Genomic DNA, 21152 nt, shown 5'->3' with positions numbered 1-21152 from the left:
GTCTGGGATGGAAAGGCTCTGTTCTGAGGAGATTCACCAGGATGCTGTCTGGGATGGAAAGTCTCTGTTCTGAGGAGATTCACCAGGATGCTGTCTAGGATGGAAAGGCTCTGTTCTGAGGAGATTCACCAGGATGCTGTCTGGGATGGAAAGTCTCTGTTCTGAGGAGACTCACCAGGATGCTGTCTGGGATGGAAAGTCTCTGTTCTGGAGGAGATTCACCAGGATGCTGTCTGGGATGGAAAGGCTCTGTTCTGAGGAGATTCACCAGGATGCTGTCTGGGATGGAAAGTCTCTGTTCTGAGGAGATTCACCAGGATGCTGTCTGGGATGGAAAGTCTCTGTTCTGGAGGAGATTCACCAGGATGTTGTCTGGGATGGAAAGGCTCTGTTCTGAGGAGATTCACCAGGATGCTGTCTGGGATGGAAAGTCTCTGTTCTGAGGAGATTCACCAGGATGCTGTCTGGGATGGAAAGTCTCTGTTCTGGAGGAGATTCACCAGGATGCTGTCTGGGATGGAAAGTCTCTGTTCTGAGGAGACTCACCAGGATGCTGTCTGGGATGGAAAGTCTCTGTTCTGGAGGAGATTCACCAGGATGCTGTCTGGGATGGAAAGTCTCTGTTCTGAGGAGATTCACCAGGATGCTGTCTGGGATGGAAAGTCTCTGTTCTGAGGAGATTCACCAGGATGCTGTCTGGGATGGAAAGTCTCTGTTCTGAGGAGAGACTGGATAGGCTGGGTTTGTTTTACTTGGAGGAGAGGATGCTGACGGGGTGCTGACTGAGGTTTCCAAAATATGAAAGACATAGACAGAGTAGATTCTTTTCCACATGGCAGACATATCGGAGACCAGGGCATAAGTTTAAGTGAAATGAAAGTGGTTTCGGGAGATCCGAGAAAACGTTTTCTCACCCAGAGGGTGGTGGCTATGTGGAACCCACTGGCTGAGGGGGTTCTCTGGCAACATTTAAGCAGCATCTGGATGAGCAGTTAACATTGCCAGGGCTTAGTCAGCTATGGATGAAGTGTGGCTAAACAGACCGGTATAGTTCGGTGTGTGTTGTTCAACATAGACAACGTGGGATGAATGGCTTGTTTCTGTGCTGTATGACTCTACAATATGGAGACCAGATCTAACTCCTGCACTGCACTCAGGGTACAACAAACCAAGGATCAATACAAATTTAACAGAAGTTTTCAGCCTTGTGTCACTGGTGTGGATGTACACCTTCTGTTATGCTCACTGCAAGGAGCAAAGAGAGAGAAAGAGAGAGAGCGCAGTTACCTGGATGAGAGAACGCATGTTGGCAAAGTGAGTGTCCATCGCCCCACCGTGCGGAAAATTCTGGTTCATCCTCTTCATCAGCTGGGTGAAGCAGCTGAACGCTAAGGCCTCTGTACAGCAGCAACAAGACAACACTGTCATGGCGGGGCAGTGCAGAATAAACACTACATTTCAAAATCACTCACTCCTCACTTTCAATCTTAACACTGGAGTTCTGTTTGTGCAGGTCAGAAGCAAAGCCAAGCCACTTTATAGTCTGACAGTCTTATATTACAACAACTGAATCATTCCTAAATGCCAGAGACCCACAAAACAATTGCAGTAAAATAACAGTGCTTCTTTAGATTGCCATCACAAATCTACTTATTGTCTCTTACTGTCTCCAGCCTACATCTCCATCTCATTCCCTCTTGTTATGCCATCCCAATCTCATCCCTACCAGGCTGTCCCTCCCCAAGATATTCTTTGTCTCCATATTGTATCCCATGATATCCCACCTACCCCCAAGCTGCACCCCCATAATGCTGTTCACCCCTCCATTGCATGGCAACCCTCCCTCTACCTCCCTGCTTTCCTTTCACACCTGTTCTCCCAGGTCAGCCTCCACCAGCCTCTCATGCCATCGCATCATCCCAGACTGTACCTCCACCCCCAACCTTCCATTCAGCCCCCTACATCCAACCTCTTTAAAGCCTCACCACCCCCATCATGTCATTGCCTAATATTTCAGCACATTTATTACTGTCATACATTGCCTAATATTTCAGCACATTTATTACTGTCATATTAATACTTGTATATTAGCGCATGAACTTAACTACTAAACTAAACAGCGCAACCCTAAAACATACTTATACTAGGGGCAACAGTTCAGTTTTGGTGAATCCAGAACTTGGTGTTAAGTCATTTAGGAAAGATGTCACAACAGACTTCTTCATATAAAGGGTAGAGTGAAGGAATGACCCTATAGAGATGAGGAGGAAATTTCTTCAGCCAGAGGGTGGGGAATCTGTGAAGCTCACTGCCACAGAGGGTTGTGGAGGTCAAATCACTGAATGTATTTAAGACAGAGCTGGATAGGGTAGAGATCTTCTGAGACTCTATCCCACAAACAAAAAACAGGCCAGTCTCCAATTCTCTGTGGTTTTGAAGACTAAGAAGCAACTTGCTTGAACGAGCAAAATGTTGACCGGTGCACATGGAAGGGGTGTACATTTGAGAGAGTCTTTGGGACTCACTTCCTTGATCAGACAGTGGAAGCCGAGTCTGAATATTTTTAAGGTGTGGACTGCCGGTGTTGGACTCAGGTGGACAAGGTCAGAAGTCACATGATATCAGGTTATAGTCCAACAGGTTTATTTGAAAACACAAGCTTTCGCAGTGCTGCTCCTTCGTCAGGTGAAGCAAGAGCAGCGCTTCAGAGACTTGTGGTTTCAAATAAAACTGATGAACTACAACCTGGTATCCTGTGACCTCTGACGTTGAATATTTTTAAAGCAGAGGTGGATAAGATTCTTGAGAAGCCAGGGGGTGAATGGTCATTGGGTGTAGGTGGAAATAAGACCATAAGACGGAGGAGCAAAATAAGCTCATTTGGCCCAATGAATCTGCTCCGCTGTTCTCAACCCCATTCTCCTGCCTTCTCCCCGTAATCCAGGATCCCCTTACTAATCAATAGGCTATCCAGCATGCACATAAATATATTCAATGACTTGGCCTCTACAGCCCTCTGCATCAATGAGTTCCAAAGATTCTCCAACCTCTAAAGAGAAATCATCTCATCTCGGTTCAAAAGGGTTGTCCCTTCATTCTGAGGCTGTGCACTCGGGCTTTAGTCTCTCCTACTAGTGGAAACATTTTTCCCACGTCCACTCTATCTGGGCCTCTCAGTGTTCTCTATGTTTCAATCAGACCTCTCCTCAGCCTTCTAAACTTCATCAATACAGACCCAGAGTCCTCAACTGCTCCTCACATAACAATACCTTCATTCCTTGGATCATTCTTGTAAATCTCCTCTGGACCCTATCCAATGCCAGGACATCCTTGTTTAGATACAGGGCCCAAAACTGCTCGCAATATTGCAAATGCAGTCTGACCAATGCCTCAATAATAAATCATTTCTGCTCTTGTATTCTAGTCCTCTTGAAATGAGCCTCAATATTGCATTTGCCTTTCTACCTGCCAAAATAACCTGCATGTTAAGGTTAAGAGAATCCTAAATTAGGACACCCAAGTCCTTTCGTGTTTCAGATTTCCTACGCCTTTCCTTGTTTAGAAAACAGCCCACACCTCTACAGGCAGCTCAGGGGTTAAAACCGTAGAGCTAGGGATCCGGGTTCGATTTCACCCTCAGGTGACTGTCCGTGTGGAGTTTGCACATTCTCCCTGTGTCTTCGTGGATTTCCTCCAGGTGCTCTGGTTTCCTCCCACAGTCCAAAGAAGTACTGGTCAGGTGGATTGGCCATGCTAAATTGCCCATAGTGTCCAGGGACCTGCAGGCTAGCTGGATAAGCCATGGGCAAACACAGGGTTACAAGGATAGGGTAGGTGTGGGAATCTGGATGGGATGCTCTTTGGAAGGTCTGTCGATGAGCCAACTGGCTTGCTTCCACAGTGTAGAGGTTCTATTTTCCCTAAAAAAGTGCATAAGCTCACACTTTCCCACATTATATTCCATCTGCAACTTGTTTGCCTACTCTCCTAGCCTATCCAAGTCCTTCTGCAGCCTGCCCCCTTCCTCAGCGCGACCTGTTCCTATCTTTGTGTCATTTGCAAATGTAGCAGCAATGCCCTTAGTTCTTTCTCCAGATCATTAACATATAATGTGAGTAGCTGTGGTCCCAACATGGATCACTGTGGGGGCCCAATAGTCAGGAGGTACCATCTGGAAAAAAAGACCCCTTTATCGCTACGCTCTGCCTTCTGCCAGTCAGCCAATGCCCTATCCATGGCACTACCTTTCCCCTAGACCATGGGTTTGTATCTTATTTAGCAGCCTCTTGTGCAGCACCTTGTCAAAGGCTTTCTGGGAATCCAAATAGATCATGTCCTCTGGCCAATGTAGAGTAATCAGGTTCGCATTAAATGCAGGAATTGCCTCAAAGGGTCGCATGGCCTACTCTGTTCCTAATTTTTAGGCTTGCATACAAAACTTTTGGTAGGCTCTTGTGGCACAATGTTAGTGTCTCTACCTCTGAGTCAGAAGGCCCAGGCTCGAGTCCCCCCTGCTTCAGAGGTATGGCTTAACATCTTTGAACAGGTTGGTTAGAAAGTATCTCGTAGCTGGGAATCAATTTACATTTTCCAAACTGAGGTAGGTGATGAAAAATTTCTCAGTGAAAAGGGGGGAAAATAAAGAAGCAAAGGCAAGTAAATGGAGCCGAGATGTAAATCCACCTTGAGCAAACTGAATTGCAGGAAAAAGCTCGAAGGGCTGAATGTTCTCCTTCCTGCTGCTGTTAAGGGCTGAAAAGCAAAGCTGTTGGACAGCTACACAATCAGGGGTAAATGAGCCATATAACAGCCAGAAAGACATCAAAATCCTGATAAAACAACTTTACAAATCCAATCCAGATTTATTACTGACAGACATTGAATTTCTCTTTTATAAAGTTGTCTGTTCTATTGGCTGTTCACTCGCCAGTAAAATTAATCAAATCATAGATAAAGAACTTGCCATCATCCAGGACAACCAGCAGGGGAGCCAGCAGGTCGCACATTCCCTGAACGTATCCTATCTCTAAATGCTGCCAAATATAACTGTAAAAAGGAGACAATCGTTAAAATAATCCTTGATGTGAACTGCAATCGTTACCTTTTGCTTGCCATTTGACTAGGTTGCGTTCAGTCCTTTGTAAATTTTACAAGTTTCGTTCCTTATTCCTCCTAAGTCAGTGTTTCTCCAAAACAGTCTGTCTCTTAAGACTGGATAGAATTCTGAACCTCCCTGTTAATCTATCTTGAACTTCTGAGCACTCGGAGAAGGTCAATTGAGGGTCACAGTCATGTCCAAGAACCACACCCACCTTAACCAGTCCAGTTAAGTGGCACAGAGCAGAGACCAAACAGCCCGAAAGTCTTATCGATTTGAACCCCTGAAAGGAGTTGATCCCAAGTTCCTGAGGCTCACGCCATTTACCAGGAAGCACAAGAAAGGAGCTTGTAAGATTGAAAGAATAAAATGAAGTTGCAATAGCTGCTGTAAAAAATCCCACGGATGTAACCCAGGGCAGCGCTGTGCACTCAGGCTTCCACGTTGCACTGAATCTAAAGCTGATTTTTAAAAATCACAACAGACAAGATCTACCTGCACATGACATTGCGTAGTTTCTCCAGGTTAGTGGGGGTGAAGTACCAGTAGTTACGGTCACAGCGTTGAACATCTTTCTCTATCCTGTGTAGGTTCACAGTGTACATGTCTAGCAATTCTTGCTGAAAGATTTAAAAAGAAGAATACATTACGGTTGTTGCTGTTGTTCTTTGTAAAAACCACAGAGAGAAAAGGTCAGCTGCCAAACTTTTAGGATTGTAAATAAGGAAGGTTACAAGAGAGGTCTTTCTGGTCCTCTCACAGCAACAATAAAGTGTGGTGTTGATTGATGAAGAGTACTCACAGCATATGTCACTCCAGTAGAGGAGGCTGGCGAAGAAGCATGAACGTTGCTCTCAGTTGTTGCCAGCTGCCGACAAAGTCCTTCCATTTCCTGTCTCTCATGGAGAGAGACTTGTCCCACGAGCTCTTGTGGAGTCATATTCTCCTCAGTTTGAAACAAAGGAACATGACCTTTCGATGCTTCACGGTCAGGATCTGATCCATCCACCACACGGACTATTTCTCCTGACCTTCCGGGAACAGGAATCAATTCAGATCCCTCCGTCGCAGGGACAGCCTCGTCAGATCCCTCCGTCGCAGGGACAGCCTCGTCAGATCCCTCCGTCGCAGGGACAGCCTCGTCAGATCCCTCCGTCGCAGGGACAGCCTCGTCAGATCCCTCCGTCGCAGGGACAGCCTCGTCAGATCCCTCCGTCGCAGGGACAGCCTCGTCAGATCCCTCCGTCGCAGGGACAGCCTCGTCAGATCCCTCCGTCGCAGGGACAGCCTCGTCAGATCCCTCCGTCGCAGGGACAGCCTCGTCAGATCCCTCCTTGGCAGGGACAGCCTCGTCAGATCCCTCCTTGGCAGGGACAGCCTCGTCAGATCCCTCCTTGGCAGGGACAGCCTCGTCAGATCCCTCCTTGGCAGGGACAGCCTCGTCAGATCCCTCCTTGGCAGGGACAGCCTCGTCAGATCCCTCCATCGCAGGGACAGCCTCGTCAGATCCCTCCTTGGCAGGGACAGCCTCGTCAGATCCCTCCTTGGCAGGGACAGCCTCGTCAGATCCCTCCGTCGCAGGGACAGCCTCGTCAGATCCCTCCGTCACAGGAACTACTTTCTCAGATCCCTCTGTCACAGGGACTACTTTCTCAGATCCCTCCATCACAGGAGCCACTTTTATTGATCCCTCTTCTTTGACAGAAGTTGCATCTTCTGATTGTACCATCACTGGAACTGCATGTTCGGATCTATCCGCTATGAAATGTGTTTCTTTGGATCTTTCATCCAGAGGGAGTACTTCCAGTAGCCCTTCCAGGGAGGGTGCTTTGTCCTGCAGCTCCTGTTGAGGAGGAGTTCCTTCCTCTGCTTTGTATACCCCACCGCCCCACCTTTGTGCCATAGTTTGCTGACTGCACTGCATCACCTCCTCTGTGCTGAAGCTGTATTCCGAGTAGCCAGATGCTGTGGAGAAATTGCGAGATGATGGGTGCCCAGAGTCTGGTGAACAGGTGCCATTGGGAATGGGCACAACCCGTCTGTCACCATCAGTACCCACTTCTTTCTCCAGCTGCTCACCCTCGGCCTCTTCCACAGATTCAAACACCTGAGAGCAAAGCAAAACCCAGGAAAGGTTACACTGCAAGAGGTGCTGTTCTAGTGGCTGTAACTCACACCAAGGTAGGCAGCAACATCTACCTTCAAAGCTGCGTCCATTTGAAAGCCCACTCAATCAACCATTCAGTTTCCTTGTCTAAAATTGTGAACCAATTCTCCTACATCTCAGTTGAAAAGAAACAAACGCAGTGCCTTGTGTTTAATTGGGATTGGGAATGGTTTTCAACCCTCAATCTCATGCACAATGTCTCCTCAATGTTGCTGACTGTCATGTGACTTGATCTCTACTGACTGTTCTTTTCCAGTTCTTCTCTCTCTCGAGTTTGATTTCCGACAGATAAACTCTAATTTTGTGAGGATGCAATTCCCTGGATGTATTTTGTACTGGGCAAGGAAAGCGATAAAGGGTTCTGACTGTTTTTTTTGTCAAATATAACTTTCTTTGTTCTCACTTGCTGCACATTGTCTGCTGTATCCCCCGGTTCCTTTCCAGTAGCACACTTTAGGGAGGTGATTCTCTCTGGGTTTTTCTTTTAACGTTACAAGGACAGGAGGAACCTCAGCCAATGAAGAGAAATAACTTGCATTTATCTGACATCTGCCCTGACCTTGTGACACCTAAATGTGATTTACTGCCATCGAAGTACTTTCGAGGTATGGTCATTGTTTAATGTGCAGTTTGGGCACAGCAAGCTCCCGCAAACAAGCAATGAGATAAGTGACCAGAGATAGCAGCAACTGCAGATGCTCTGGGAGCTTTTCACTTAAAAGATCCGTTGCAGTAGTAAAATAAGAACAGTGGAGTTACCCTAGACCTGAAACATCAGCTTTCCTGCTCCCCTGATGTTGCTTGGCCTGCCGTGTTCATCCAGCTCTACACCTTGTTATCTCAGATTCTCTAGCATCGGCGGTTCCTACTATCTCTGGTATACAGGATGCTTGCTTTCATAAGATGGAGTATAAAGTATCAGTACAAGGAAATCTTGTTGCAACTTTACAGAGCATTGGTTAGGCCACAGACAGATTACTGTGCACGCTATCAGAAGGACTGGAGAGGGTGGTGCCTGGGGTTGAAAGTCCCCATTACAAGGACAGGCTGGACTAGATAGGCTGGGTTTGTTTTCTCTGGAGCAGAGGAGCCTGAGAGGGGTGGCGATCTGATTGAGATATACAAATTTATGAGAGGTGCAGGTAGGGTAAGGTGTGAGAATCTCTACACCATGGCAGACATGTCTAAAGCCAGAGGGTACATGTTTAAGGTGAGAAGTAAATGGTTGAAAAGGAATTTACAAAAATAACATTTCACCCAGAGGGTGGTAGAGATATAGAACATGCTGCCTGCAAGGGTGGTGGAGGCAGGTGCTCTCACAACATTTAAGAAGCATCCAGATGGGCACTTATAATGCTTGGGCATAGTAGGCTACGGGCTAAGTGTAGGTACATGAGATTAGTGTAGTTTGGGTGCTTTTTGGTTGCCATAGTGGGTGGACCAAAGTAGCTTTTCTACACTGTATGACTCTATTACTCCGCAAACATTTGGGAGCTGTTTACCAGTGAATTTCATTGGCAGGGACTGAACCAGAAAACATGCCTTATTTGGTCAATAACTCTATGAAAGGGGCAGACAAGGTTTTAGTCATTAGGAAGCTGGTACCTCTTTCAGTAATGTGCTGGACTGTTAGCCAACACCACACATTCAAGGTCCTGGAGTGAGACTTGTACACACAATCTCCTGATTCACAGTGCATCCACACAGCCTGGATTGAATGTAAGAATGAGCTGGAGTGTAAAATAGGGCTATCTGATCCTGCTGGTGGAGTTGCTGGGGTTACAATAACCCACTGCATCAGTAAGATGTTCAACCAGAGACAGGGGCCATCACAGAGATGCCCAAACCATTCTTAACCACAGAGATAACAAAGTGTGGAGCTGGTTGAACACAGCAGGCCAAGTAGCATCTTAGGAGCAGGAAAGCTAATGTTTCAGGCCTAGACCCTTCATCAGAAGAGGGTCTTTTTTGATGAAGGGTCTAGGCCCGAAACGTCAGCTTTTGTGCTCCTGAGATGCTGCTTGGCCTGCTGTGTTCATCCAGCTTCACACTTTGTTATCTCGGATTCTCCAGCATCTGCAGATCCCATTATCTCCCATTCTTAACCACACACATTCACTTTACAGAAGGAAACATTACGAGCACAATCAAGAAGAAGAACAAAACTTGATATATTCCTTCCGAGTACAAGATGCCTGAACACCAATTTGGCACCCAAACATTCTTGTTGTGACCAATGAACACAAGGGAGACCCACAGCCTCTCCTGATATTGATGTTTGGTCATGTGTTTTGACCCTAATACCATGCTCCTTTCTTTATAATGATCACTTTTCATTCCCACGTTATATTCACAGCTTGAAATGAAGTGAATGTCAGGTACAGGTGACAGCAGTGCACTCTGGGTCCAGTCACTATCGGCTTACTCATGAACCTGACCGTGTTTGAGTGCCTCGCATCCCAAAGCCGATCAGCAAACTCAAACCCTTTCCAAACTGGAGGTGAAACATGGGACTTATCAAAAGATTTGTGAAGGGAAGCTGACCGAATACTGGAATACTGCGTCCAGTTCTGGGCGCCCTATTATAGGAAAGATGTGGATGCTTTGGAGAGGGTTCAGAGGAGGTTTACCAGGATGCTGCCTGGACTGGAGGGCTTATCTTATGAAGGGAGGTTGACTGAGCTCGGTCTCTTTTCATTGGAGAAAAGGAGGAGGAGAGGGGACCTAATTGAGGTATACAAGATAATGAGAGGCATAGATAGAGTTGATAGCCAGAGACTATTTCCCAGGGCAGAAATGGCTAGCACGAGGGGTCATAGTTTTAAGCTGGTTGGTGGAAAGTATCGAGGGGATGTCAGAGGCAGGTTCTTTACGCAGAGAGTTGTGAGAGCATGGAATGCGTTGCCAGCAGCAGTTGTGGAAGCAAGGTCATTGGGGTCATTTAAGAGACTGCTGGACATGTATATGGTCACAGAAATTTGAGGATGCATACATGAGGATCAATGGTCGGCACAACATTGTGGGCTGAAGGGCCTGTTCTGTGCTGTACTGTTCTATGTTCTATGTTCTATGAGTGACAATTTAGGAGCAGGGTTAGAGGCTTTTAGGGGTAGATGGAGGCCACCAAATGTTCGCAATATTCCAGGTTGCACGGGCATTAACACATCTGTGGAAGTCAACATGTTCAGATTGGGTGGAGGAACTTAGAAGTTCATAGAGTCATGAAACACAGAAGAGTCCCTTCAGTCCATAGTGCCCGTGCTGAGAGTGGGTGATCCATTTAGCATTTTGTGATTGAGCAGCTGCGAGACGATCTGCACCAAACCACAGGAGCGTGACTCAGTTTGGTGGAGGCCAACAGCTTGTTCATCTTCCCCACTGTACTTAGTCCACCACCCCCCCCCCCATACCTCCGCTGCCCCAATCCCCATCCCTGAGGCTTCGATGGAAAGGGTGGCTGGTTTAAATGAGGTGACTCTTGATGGTATTTGGGAGGGGAGATTTGTTGGAGCCACTCAGATTTAGCCTAGGTGGGCCTCAGGAGCCCACTGCATCGACTCAGATACTGTAGTGACAAGGACTTAATTAATAACGAGCAACCTATCTGTCCCATGGTCTTTGCAGAGTCTGACAAGCAAAACGACATATGGTGAGTGATTTGAGATTAACATTGATGAGCAAGGTGGGTGTCTCATCCTGGACATAATATCTGTTACTATGGCTGAGGGCATTATGTAAACACTTTAAACCCAGTATCTTAGCTAATGTAAATATTGTTGACTTTTAATCACCATTCAGCTAATGTAGATATTTACACTGAATTATGCTACGTTCAATACTGTTAAATCATTAAGACCGATTATCAGTACTTGAAGACAAATCTGGCTTGTGCTCCCCACACTATTAAGTGCCTTCTCGTCCACTCTATTCCCAGTCCCCCAACTTTCTCACCTCCTCTGCTGAAAATGCACTCAGTCCCAGCAGAAACATTATAATGGACCACCACCCTCACCCCTGGGCCACTCCTCAGCCCTAAGACCATAAGACATAGGAACAGAAATTGGGCCATCGACTCTACTCTGCCATTCACTGGGAAACTGTTGATGACAGGGGCTAACTGGATTAAAAATCAAAAGTACTGTGGATGGTGTAAGTCAGGAATGAAAAACAGAAGTTGCTGGAAAAGCTCAGCAGCATCTGTGAAGAAAAATCAGAGTTAACGTTCTGGGTCCAGTTCTGAGGAAGGGTCACTAGGCCCGAAACGTTAACTCTGATATTTTCTTCGCAGATGCTGCCCAACTAACTGGAGAGTTTTTCAAAGGAGCAAACAATCTAGACTGACTGAATGGTGTCTTTCTGCGCTAAACTATTCCTGGTTCCCTAATCAGTGCTCAGCAGATATTGCTTTTATTCAACTTATCTATTTTAACTTTTTTTAAAATCTCTCTCCACCCATACAAAATGCTGAGTCATCTTCTATGCTAACTGTGAGCAGCGTTTGCTGTTGAAACACAGGCAGGGACTGCACCATCTAATCCATTCTGTGGCTGAGTGGTGCTCTGTCCTTTGAAACCTGAGGCAACACGATTTACTCTAAGTTGAGACCGTTAATGTATCCATTTCCTACTGCTGCCACCGCTGTTTGTATCAGCTTAGCTGCACAAACGATGAATGACAACAGAGGCGCACCCAAACAGGATTTCAGAGAAAGGCGGGAACCTACCTGTGTACTTGTGCTGGAGTCACTCTGCAAGCGCAAATGGTTCTGACTGTCTGAGCCACAACTCTGTGAAGACTGGAAGAGGACAGTACAGCCACTTAGAGAAATAAAGGGAAGAGAAACTGCACAATGAAACATTAAAACATCAGCTTTTTTGCTGTATTCTTGCTATTTAATGATTACATTTTTTAAAAATCGAGTTGTCTGAAATTGATATCAACTCCCTTCGTCCTTTGCAAAGCATGAATGTCTGCATTTCTGAGTTTATTTTGAAAGGGATGAGGAGCAAAAATAAAGACAAATTCAATGAGATCTGATCCTCTGCACCATTTCAAACCTTGCTGTCCACCTAACAGCCCAACAATACTCTCAGTGAACCGTGCCTGGTCTGTCATCTATCATCGTGGTATTTCACTGTCTCAGACTCCTGGCTACACAGCTGGACCAGCATTTTATGGAATCTGAATAAAAACTGATGCTGTAAATCAGGTACAAAAACAAAGTTGCTGAGGAACTCAGGAAGTAAGTGAGGAAAGGTCACTGGACCTGAAACATCAACTCTGTTTTTTAACTTCACAGATGCTGCCAGACCTGCTGAGCTTTTCCAGCAACTTTACTTTTGTTTGTGTTTTATAGAATCTTACTGGGCTGTTGTAACTAACTGCAGACTATCAGGGGTCACTCCATCTAGACTGTCAAGAGAGGGAGATTTTCATTCCAGTCTGCTCTGAACGAAATGGAAAAGGGTGGGTACTAAGTCACTGCATGATCTCTTCCCACTGCTGCTCAACTTAAACCCCAAAAGAAGAAATCCTGTGTTTATGAGGTTAACCGTTTTACAGTTGTTAGTTTCATTTGCAAACAGTGAAGTAACTTTCTCCTGGAAATAGATGAGCAGCTGGGGGCCAAGTGTCAACTATTTTCATTCTTTCGCAGGGTATAACTGCCCATGTGTGGTCTAGCATTTACTGCCAATCAACACCACGTGGAGTTGGAGGGTCACAGCAGGTCAGGCAGCATCAGCGGGGCAGGTAAGTCAAAGTTTCTGGTTTACCACCATGTACCACTTGATCCTCCTAGATTTAGAATCCAGTCTTTTTTCCAGCGTGGGTTCAAATCCTGCCACCTCTAACTTACCGGCAGCTTGTTACCCTGTCTCTTTGTGTGACCAAGTTAGGTTTAACTCACAGTACAAAATGTGATCCGCTAGTTCTTGCTATCTCCAATTTACTGCCAGTCCCTAGTTGCCTTGGAGAAGGTGGGGGTAGGCTTCCTGAACTGCTATAGTCCATGGAGAGAGGGAGCTGTAGGATTTTGATGTGGCAACAGCAAAGGAACAGCAATATACTTTCAAGTCAGGATGGTGAGTGGCTCAGAATAGAATGTGCAGGTGGTGGCGTTCCCTTGTATCTGCTGCCCTTGATTTTCTAAATGGCCGAGCCTTGGTGATTTGCTGCAGTGCATTGGGTGGGTGACTGCTAATGTGCGTTGATGGTGGAGAGACTGAATGCTGAAGGTAGTGGATGTGGTGCCAACAAACCAAACTGACTGCTTTGTCCAAGACAGCATCAGGCTTTCGATTATTTTTGGAGTATTCCATTGCTCACTAGATTTGCACTAACTAAATAGCAGACAGGCTTCAGGGAATCAGGAGATAACTTAGCCCTCTAGCTGACTTGGATTTGAAGGCTCACACAGCTCAGGAAGGTCTAAAATTTGATGTGGATCTGAGCTGGCTGTTGCACGTATGATTACATTGTTATGGGCACTTGGATAATATGCAGGAAGACAACAACAGGTCATTTTATTCTAGTCAGGCAATCAGGGCAGATGAGAAATCCAAAGAAGTTACAACATAAGCACCTTTCACTTCATGATTATTTCATAGCCTTCAACGTTACTGTTTAAACCCATAAACTGCACTGATGTCTTTACGTGTGACTATAATCAGCGGGTACAGTCAATGTTGGGAAATGCACAAAGGTGAGGTAAACACTGTCTCGTACAATATCCTTTTTTTGATCATATTCAGGTTGGGGAGCGGTGAGAGGCACAGGTTTGTGTTTTAGGAGAATCGGCTTAGTCCAGGCCAAGTCACACGTAGGGTGTGTGTGTGTGCGTGTGTGCGTGCGTGCTGTGTGTGTGTGGTGTGTGAGATGTGCGTGCTGCATGTGCTGTGTGTGTGTGTGTGTGTGTGTGTTTGTGTGTGTGTGTGAGATGTGCCTACAGCTTTTTTTTTTATTAACATCACTATGGTGTCTCCATACACCAAGAGCTGCAATGGCTCAAGAAGGCAGCTCAATGCCGCCTCCTTCAGGGTAATTTGGGAAGGGCAGTTGATACTGATCCTGCTTGCGATAACCAGATCCTTGAACAAATAATTGACTGTTGGGCTCAGCAAGCCCATGTCGGTGATTCCTTCCATGGGAACCCTAGTCCTAATCTTCAGTGCTTTGCAAGTTCCTCTATTTGTAACCCCATTTCCTTCAAAGACTGACTTTAGCTTTTCTTAAATACTGACATATTTCCTGCTCGAGTCATTATCTTTGGTTGTACATTTCACAGCCTCTCAGTAATAAGATTTATCCTGCTCGCTGTCCCAAAGCTTTTATATTTAATCTATGGTTTCTTGTTACAGACTCATCAATTATTGGGGACGATCTGCTCCTGTTTATTCTGTTCCACCGCTTTATCATATAAAAGTTTCCATCAAATTCTCTTTAATCTCCACAATTCCAATGAAGGAAATCTTTAACAGAAGACTATTCTTCTTCATGACATGCAGCATTAAGATTCATGCCATGATCGAATCCACTCTTGTTCCTATTTCTGGTGACCATTGAGATAGGAAGCTGACGCTCTATTTTCTGTTACTGTGCTTGTGTTTAATATTGCGGTGGGGGGAAATGGGGTGCGGAGAAAGCTTGCTGGGATGAGCTAATACCATCCCAATTTGGTAATGGCAAAAAATAGGAGCAGCATCAGGTTCCAAATGATGAGTGGGGCGGAATCCAGTCAGGAGGAAGGAAATAAGAATAGAAAATGCAGGGAAGACTTGGAATCCTACCACGTTATGGTCACTTTCTCCCTAAGGATCTCTCGAAGCAAGATTATTAATTGCCTCTTACTCATTGCACAAAACAAAATTGAGGATAGCCTGTTCTTTAGTTGGTTGCTCAACGATTTTGTTTTAGCTACATTAAAGATGACACATAAATGCAACTTGCTGTTGTTGTTAGCACTGCTCTGGGTGGTCCTTTCTTCCTTTATTCAAGCTCCATGCACCTCTCACACTGAGCCTCACCTCGTTGCTGACTGTTGAGTCTCGGTGAAGCATCCGTTGCATCTGAGTGTCCAGGCTGACGGCGGACGAGCATTTGGCCAACGCTGCTGCATGTGACTCTCTCTCCCGCTGACGGACGATCGCTTCGCAGGCCATCCACTCGCCCATGGTCTGCTCATAGCCGGTTCGAATCTTATCGTCGACCTGAGGTTGAGGGGGAACAGGAACAGCCTTGAACAAAACCAGCAGGTGCTGAGAATTTTATCATTCCCCTTGGAACATGCAGCACAGACATTAATTTGTGTCATTTTACAGGGGTTACCACTTCTGTGTTTGATGCTCCGAGCCTGGTTTTCCACTGGCTAATGCTGCAAAGCTATCATGTGGGCCCTGATGGAAACCACCCCAACTCTGATCGAACACCCCTACTTGGTCCCAGCGGATCTTGAGGTTTACAGAAGGAATTTCTCAGTTTAGGACCCTGGCACCCACTGCCAATAAATTTATGGCTAGGGAAGACTCCAACAGTAGGCAACTTGACCGCAGGGCAAATCTCTTAAATTAAAACTTCAGTTCAAGAAAAGCAGTGCTTGAACGATCAGTTATTTGACTTTGAGTATCAAAAGCCAACGTGCAAACTCCATTTAATGTTCTGAGCAAGGGGATTAAGTGGGGGGGTGGGGTGCGGTGAAGGGGTGCTGTGAGGAAGAAACTTGTACACAGTGAGTGGTCGGTGGAAGCCAATATGCTCAATGACTTTGAAGGAAAATTGGGCTGGTTCTTGAAGAAATGAACCTTTCAAGGCAATGGGGAGGCTGTGAAGGAATGGGACTGGCTACACTGCAGTACAGCAAGTTGTCATGTTCTCAATGGGTTGAATGGCCTTTGTCTGTGCTATAATGACTCTATGGCCAGAACGATGATTTCAGACTGACATTTCCAATTTGTAGCACTACTGTAGTTTGTAGCAGAATTTGTAGCACAGGAGCTAGTTATGATGCCCTTGCTCAAATATGAAATTATCATCCTCCTGTTCCAAAAACTTTGATAGTCCCACCCCTCCCCATTTCTAATTTCCTCCAGTCCTAGAACCTTCCAAGTGCCCAGCCTTCCTCAGCTCTCACATCTCGTACGTATTTCATCCCAGCATTTCTGGCCAAGCCATTAGGCCCTGAATTCTCTACTTTTACCTCTCTGGCTGTCTCTCCTCTTAAAGCATTTGACAGAGCATGCAAGAAAGCTGAAAGGCCTAATTGTGCTCTTATGTCTTACGGTCTACTGCAATGCTCAGGAGACAAGAAGAGAGAGACCCTAAGTTATTGCTTTTTATTTCGGGTTGTGTTATCTTGCATAAATTCTTTGTAAAATGCACTCTTGCCATTTTTTATTAAATGACTGCTGAACACAATGTGCAAATTGATTTCTTCCAGAAAATGAACATATTGTTCCTGGGACGTGACACTCCCCTTGCATAGAATGAACATTTCAACTAATCCAACAAAAACGAGTATACAAGATGTCATCCCCAGTTCTGGCCAAAGGAGATCAAAGCTCATCAAACTAGACTTAGCACAAATGACTCCACGGTTATCAGTCATTGAAGAGAAGACATCAAAATCCACCTCTAACTGAATGTGCGAACTCCAACTCCATTCACATGACTGAATCATCTTTAAACTAGACAACTGTGGCTTCTGTTCATCAGTCTGCTTGTAACACCTGAAGAGTAAGCCACTCCAAGCTACCTGATTGCTCACCTCTGATTTCAATATTACTCATACGTCTGATTCCTGTAAAAAAAACCAGCATTGTGCCTGCAGTGAGCCAATTCCCAGCTTATACATACTACTCATCAGTTATTTGACAGAGTCTGAGCTCAAAATAAGGGATTTCTGTGCACAGCCAACTGAAAGAACTTCAACTGGAGAATGAGTAGCTAAACTCTCTAATTCACACTGTGACATCCTTGATTTGTAGTGCTTTGTAATTTACAACTTCTTTCCTGTCTTTCTTGTAAGTATATGTGTATGAATGTGTGTTGCGAACCAAGGTTTCGAACACAGCAATAAACGCTGCTTCATTTTCACCAAAAGCAATTTGTTTTGGGTTATTTTGAAATTTTTAGAAAATTTATTTTGAAAATTGGACTTCATGAACAAAATATGTGAAAAGCAGACCAGAGCATTTTATTTTGAAAGGGAAAATAGAAATACGAAAAGGAGCTCAAAAAGCACCCCCTCTTTATGGTCAGGGGAGGAGGACAGTGAAAACCATCTCCTCCTCTTATCTGTGACAATACCCTGCCTTGGCACCACTATTTGCCTGATCATGCTCCTAAGCACAATTGTGGGGCACTTCACTACATTAAAAAGCACTATCCAAATACAGTATGCTTATGTTTGCTGGGACAGTGATGCTATGACTGCACTGAGCCTATTGCATCGGGCCAAACTATACAGATGGCACAACTCAGTATCTTTACAATCCTAAACTCAATATCTGGCCAGTATCTATTAGTATGGGCAGCAGATCGGGCTCAAGCAACAGCAAGGGCCACAATGGGTTGGGGGCACTGAAAGCGTGAAGTTAGTAAGGATTTAAACAATACCCATGTCATCAAGGTTGGTAGGAAGAAACCAAACTAACAGAGCCCTTCAGTGGAAAAAAAGCAGGCAATGCCTATGAAAGGCTGTGGGAAACAAAGCTGATAAAGAGCACATGAGGACTGAAGTGTGGCAATGGTAATATGAACGAATGAATCTGAATAAAGTTTAAAAGTTTGAACGCACCAGAGTGAGCATTAAACTGCACAGTGTTAAGGCTCCCTCTCCGTACGTGTTTTTGAAATAACAATCGCTGCCCTGTTTTCCCCCGAAGTCCTCTTTTATCAATTTGTCATGGCGACCCCACATCAGGCCATTTTGCTGCATTAAAGGCACATTCCAAATGCAGGCTGTTGTTGTTGCTTGCAATGTATTGGCGCCTGGGCATTGCTGCTGTCTTGAAGCTGGTCTTGTGTGTTTTGGATGTAACGGTATGTGGGTGGTCTAACCTCTTCCCCAGCCCAGCTCGTCCTGAAACTCAGGAAGATCCTGATCACGGGTCATTGCTTTCAGGAAAGTTTTGAGAGTGGGGGAAAGGGGGATAACAAATTAGCTCCACAAGGTGGACAAAGTGAAAGCAGAATTATTCCTGGGTGGGCACCAATATGTCTGAACCACAAAGGGAATCATATTAGGATGTTTAAAAAAATAATCAGGATAATTCAGAATATACTTAGTCCAGACTAAGGACGGCAAGTCTGCTCCTGAAAATCTATTATTTCCAGTGTTGCATTGACAAAACAGTAGGCCGTCTGAGTTACTAACCTCCTTTCTTTCAACCTCGGTCATCCCAAATTGATAGTGTCCCAGGAGAAATGGCCACACCTCCTTCCGAATCTCCATTTTGATCCCACCATAGTAAATGAGACGCAAGAGTTCCTGTTCTTCATAGCTCTGCAGTTGATTTACAAAAATTGTCATGGTCACAGTGAAAACGACAAAGCAACCTTCACTATTTGACTTTAATATCGGAGGCAAATTTTAGCACTCGCTTTGAGCAACAAGGGAGACAGAAAGCAACCTCATCTGGGAACAAGGATTCTGAAAGCTCTTCTTTCCCCCCCGTATCTCAACTTGGAAGTGTTAAGGGAAAGAAAAACTCACTGCTCACCAAGAAAGCATGGTTATCTGTGAGCCCTGCTATTTCTGAGGAAACAGGAAAACAGCTGTTAACAACAGTGACGATAGGTTGGGAGGGGGCAGGGTGTCCAGATGGTGTTATAACTAGACTTAATTCAGTAACCTAGGCGAGATGGTGGAATTTGAACTCAATAAAAATCTGGAATTAAGAATCTAATGACGACCATGGGCGGAACAGTGGCTCAGTGGTTAGCACTGCAGCCTCACAGCGCCAGGGACCCGGGCGACTGTCTATGTGGCGTTTGCACATTCTCCCCGTGTCTGCGTGGGTTTCCTCCGGGTGCTCCGGTTTCCTCCCACAGTCCAAAGATGTGCAGGTTAGGTGGATTGGCCATGCTAAATTGCCCGTAGTGTTCAGGGGTGTGTGGGTTATAGGGGGATGTGTCTGGGTGGGATGCTTCAAGGGGGGGGCGTGGGCTTGTTGGGCCGAAGGGCCTGTTTCCACACTGTAGGGAATCTAATCAATTATCACGTGGTTCCTTTAAGGAAGGAAACTGCCATCTTACCTGGTCTGGCCGACATGTGACTCCAGAGTTATAGCAATGTGGATGACTCTGAACTACCCTCTGGGCAACTAGGGATGGGCAATAAATCTTATCCATATTCCTTGGATGAATAAACTAAACTGTTGTGATTCAGGATTTACTCTCAGAGGTCAAACTTCAAACTGCAGTTGCCAGTACTTTACTGTCAGTATAGACACCCTTTTCACCTTTCTTCTTTTCAAGCTTATTACCCAAATGATGGATATAGTATTGTGTTTACGAGGTAATAAAACTCACTCTTTTTCAATTCAAGAAAACCTTGATCTTGGCTTTCCATTTTTCATCTGGTTACCTTATTTTAAATGAAGGGTGACAGCTATATGCTAAAACACGAAAATATTTGTTGGACTGAGCAAGAAGGGGTTTAAAAAGTGGGGAGCCAATCACCACTCCTCACTTGATCATACCAAATTTAATAATCAATTTTAATGACATGGTGACCATGTATTTAAAACAGAGAGTCATTTATTGCCTGATTTCTGCACTATTCTCTCATCTCCTCCAGGTCAGGACATCTTCTTCAAGATAATTCCATTGAGGCCACCACTGTTTGGTACCTCACACATCACTCAACACAAATGCCCAAATGGTGAGCAGTGCACAAGATCTTTTATCACATGAAATTACACAGATCTACAGTGTGACTAATGCTGTCAGTCCCAACTGGATTGTATCCATTACGAACTTCGTCTCACCCTCCCTCATTCACTCTCATCAGTGAAACTTCCATTCTCCTTGTGTATGCTTATCAACCACTTCACTAATGCAGGAGCCAAAGGGCAAGAGCTTGCAGGCTTGGAGTTGGTGTTGAGGCCATAATCAGATGTTCCATCTTCTGGTCAAATGGCAGAGCAGGCTCAAAAAAGACTGAACAGTCTAGTCCTGCTCCAAATCCACGTGTGTGTATGTAGATTCTTGTGGGTCCCTTCATTCATGTTATGGTGTCACAGTTGAACTTGAGGCTATCTTCGCCTCATGTCCACAAATGTTTCCTTTAGGAGTGAATGATTGCACTTTCCCCTCAGACTCCAAACTTCAGTAATGTTAATCATAAAGGCACCACTGGGACAATGTCCACTGTTAGTGTAGAATCCCTACAGTGTGGAAACAGGCCCTTCGGCCCTACAAGTCCACACCGACCCTCAGAGCTTCCCACCCAGAACCATCCCCCCTATAGCTCACCTAATCTACACATCCCTGAACACTACGGGCAATTTAGCATGGCCAATCTACCTAGCCTGCACATCTTTGGACTGTGGGAGGAAAATGGAGCACCCGGAGGGAACCACTCAGACACAGGGCGAATGTGCAAACTCCACACAGACAGTTGCCCGAGGCTGGAATCGAACCCGGGTCCCTGGCGCTGTGAGGCAGCAGTGCTAACCATTGAGCCACCGTAACAATGTGGGTGTCAAAGCCAGAGGGTTAAGAAAGAAGGAGGAAGCTTTTACTCCTGAATACCCAAGGCTACACTGACCTGAAGCAGGAGGAGTGGGAAATGAAAATAAAGCATTTAATTTTCCATTGCCAGCCACTGGCAATTCCTCTACTTATGTGGTGACACAGCTGGCCTGTTCGCATGGATACCTTTACACA

The 21152-nt window shown here is 45.4% G+C and overlaps 1 protein-coding gene and 1 long non-coding RNA gene across 3 annotated transcripts in view; one reads left to right on the top strand and one right to left on the bottom strand.

Annotated features, from left to right (window-relative positions):
• sgsm1a (small G protein signaling modulator 1a) overlaps positions 1–21152 on the bottom strand; it is a 112973-nt gene that overhangs the window by 7633 nt on the left and 84188 nt on the right. The window contains exons 16-22 of the mRNA XM_048556176.2: positions 18637–18765; positions 15290–15472; positions 11989–12060; positions 5901–7205; positions 5594–5718; positions 4964–5046; positions 1288–1397 (exon numbers count right to left, since the gene is read on the bottom strand). Coding sequence (XP_048412133.2) covers positions 1288–1397; positions 4964–5046; positions 5594–5718; positions 5901–7205; positions 11989–12060; positions 15290–15472; positions 18637–18765 — 2007 coding nt within the window. The remainder of the gene's footprint in view (positions 1–1287; positions 1398–4963; positions 5047–5593; positions 5719–5900; positions 7206–11988; positions 12061–15289; positions 15473–18636; positions 18766–21152) is intronic.
• On the top strand, positions 11788–17319 carry LOC125464108 (uncharacterized). Of its 2 annotated transcripts, none has more exons than XR_007249966.2 (4): positions 11788–12474; positions 12622–12731; positions 12922–15517; positions 16699–17319. It is a non-coding gene; the product is annotated as an uncharacterized LOC125464108 (long non-coding RNA). The 2 variants fall into 2 exon arrangements; XR_009447256.1 differs by having other exon boundaries at positions 11788–12507.

This window comes from Stegostoma tigrinum, chromosome 26, assembly GCF_030684315.1.
Source record: "Stegostoma tigrinum isolate sSteTig4 chromosome 26, sSteTig4.hap1, whole genome shotgun sequence".
Lineage (NCBI taxonomy): Eukaryota > Metazoa > Chordata > Chondrichthyes > Orectolobiformes > Stegostomatidae > Stegostoma > Stegostoma tigrinum.
The sequence above is the reverse complement of the archived record's forward strand: the minus strand, read 5'-3'. Positions and strand labels throughout refer to the sequence as shown.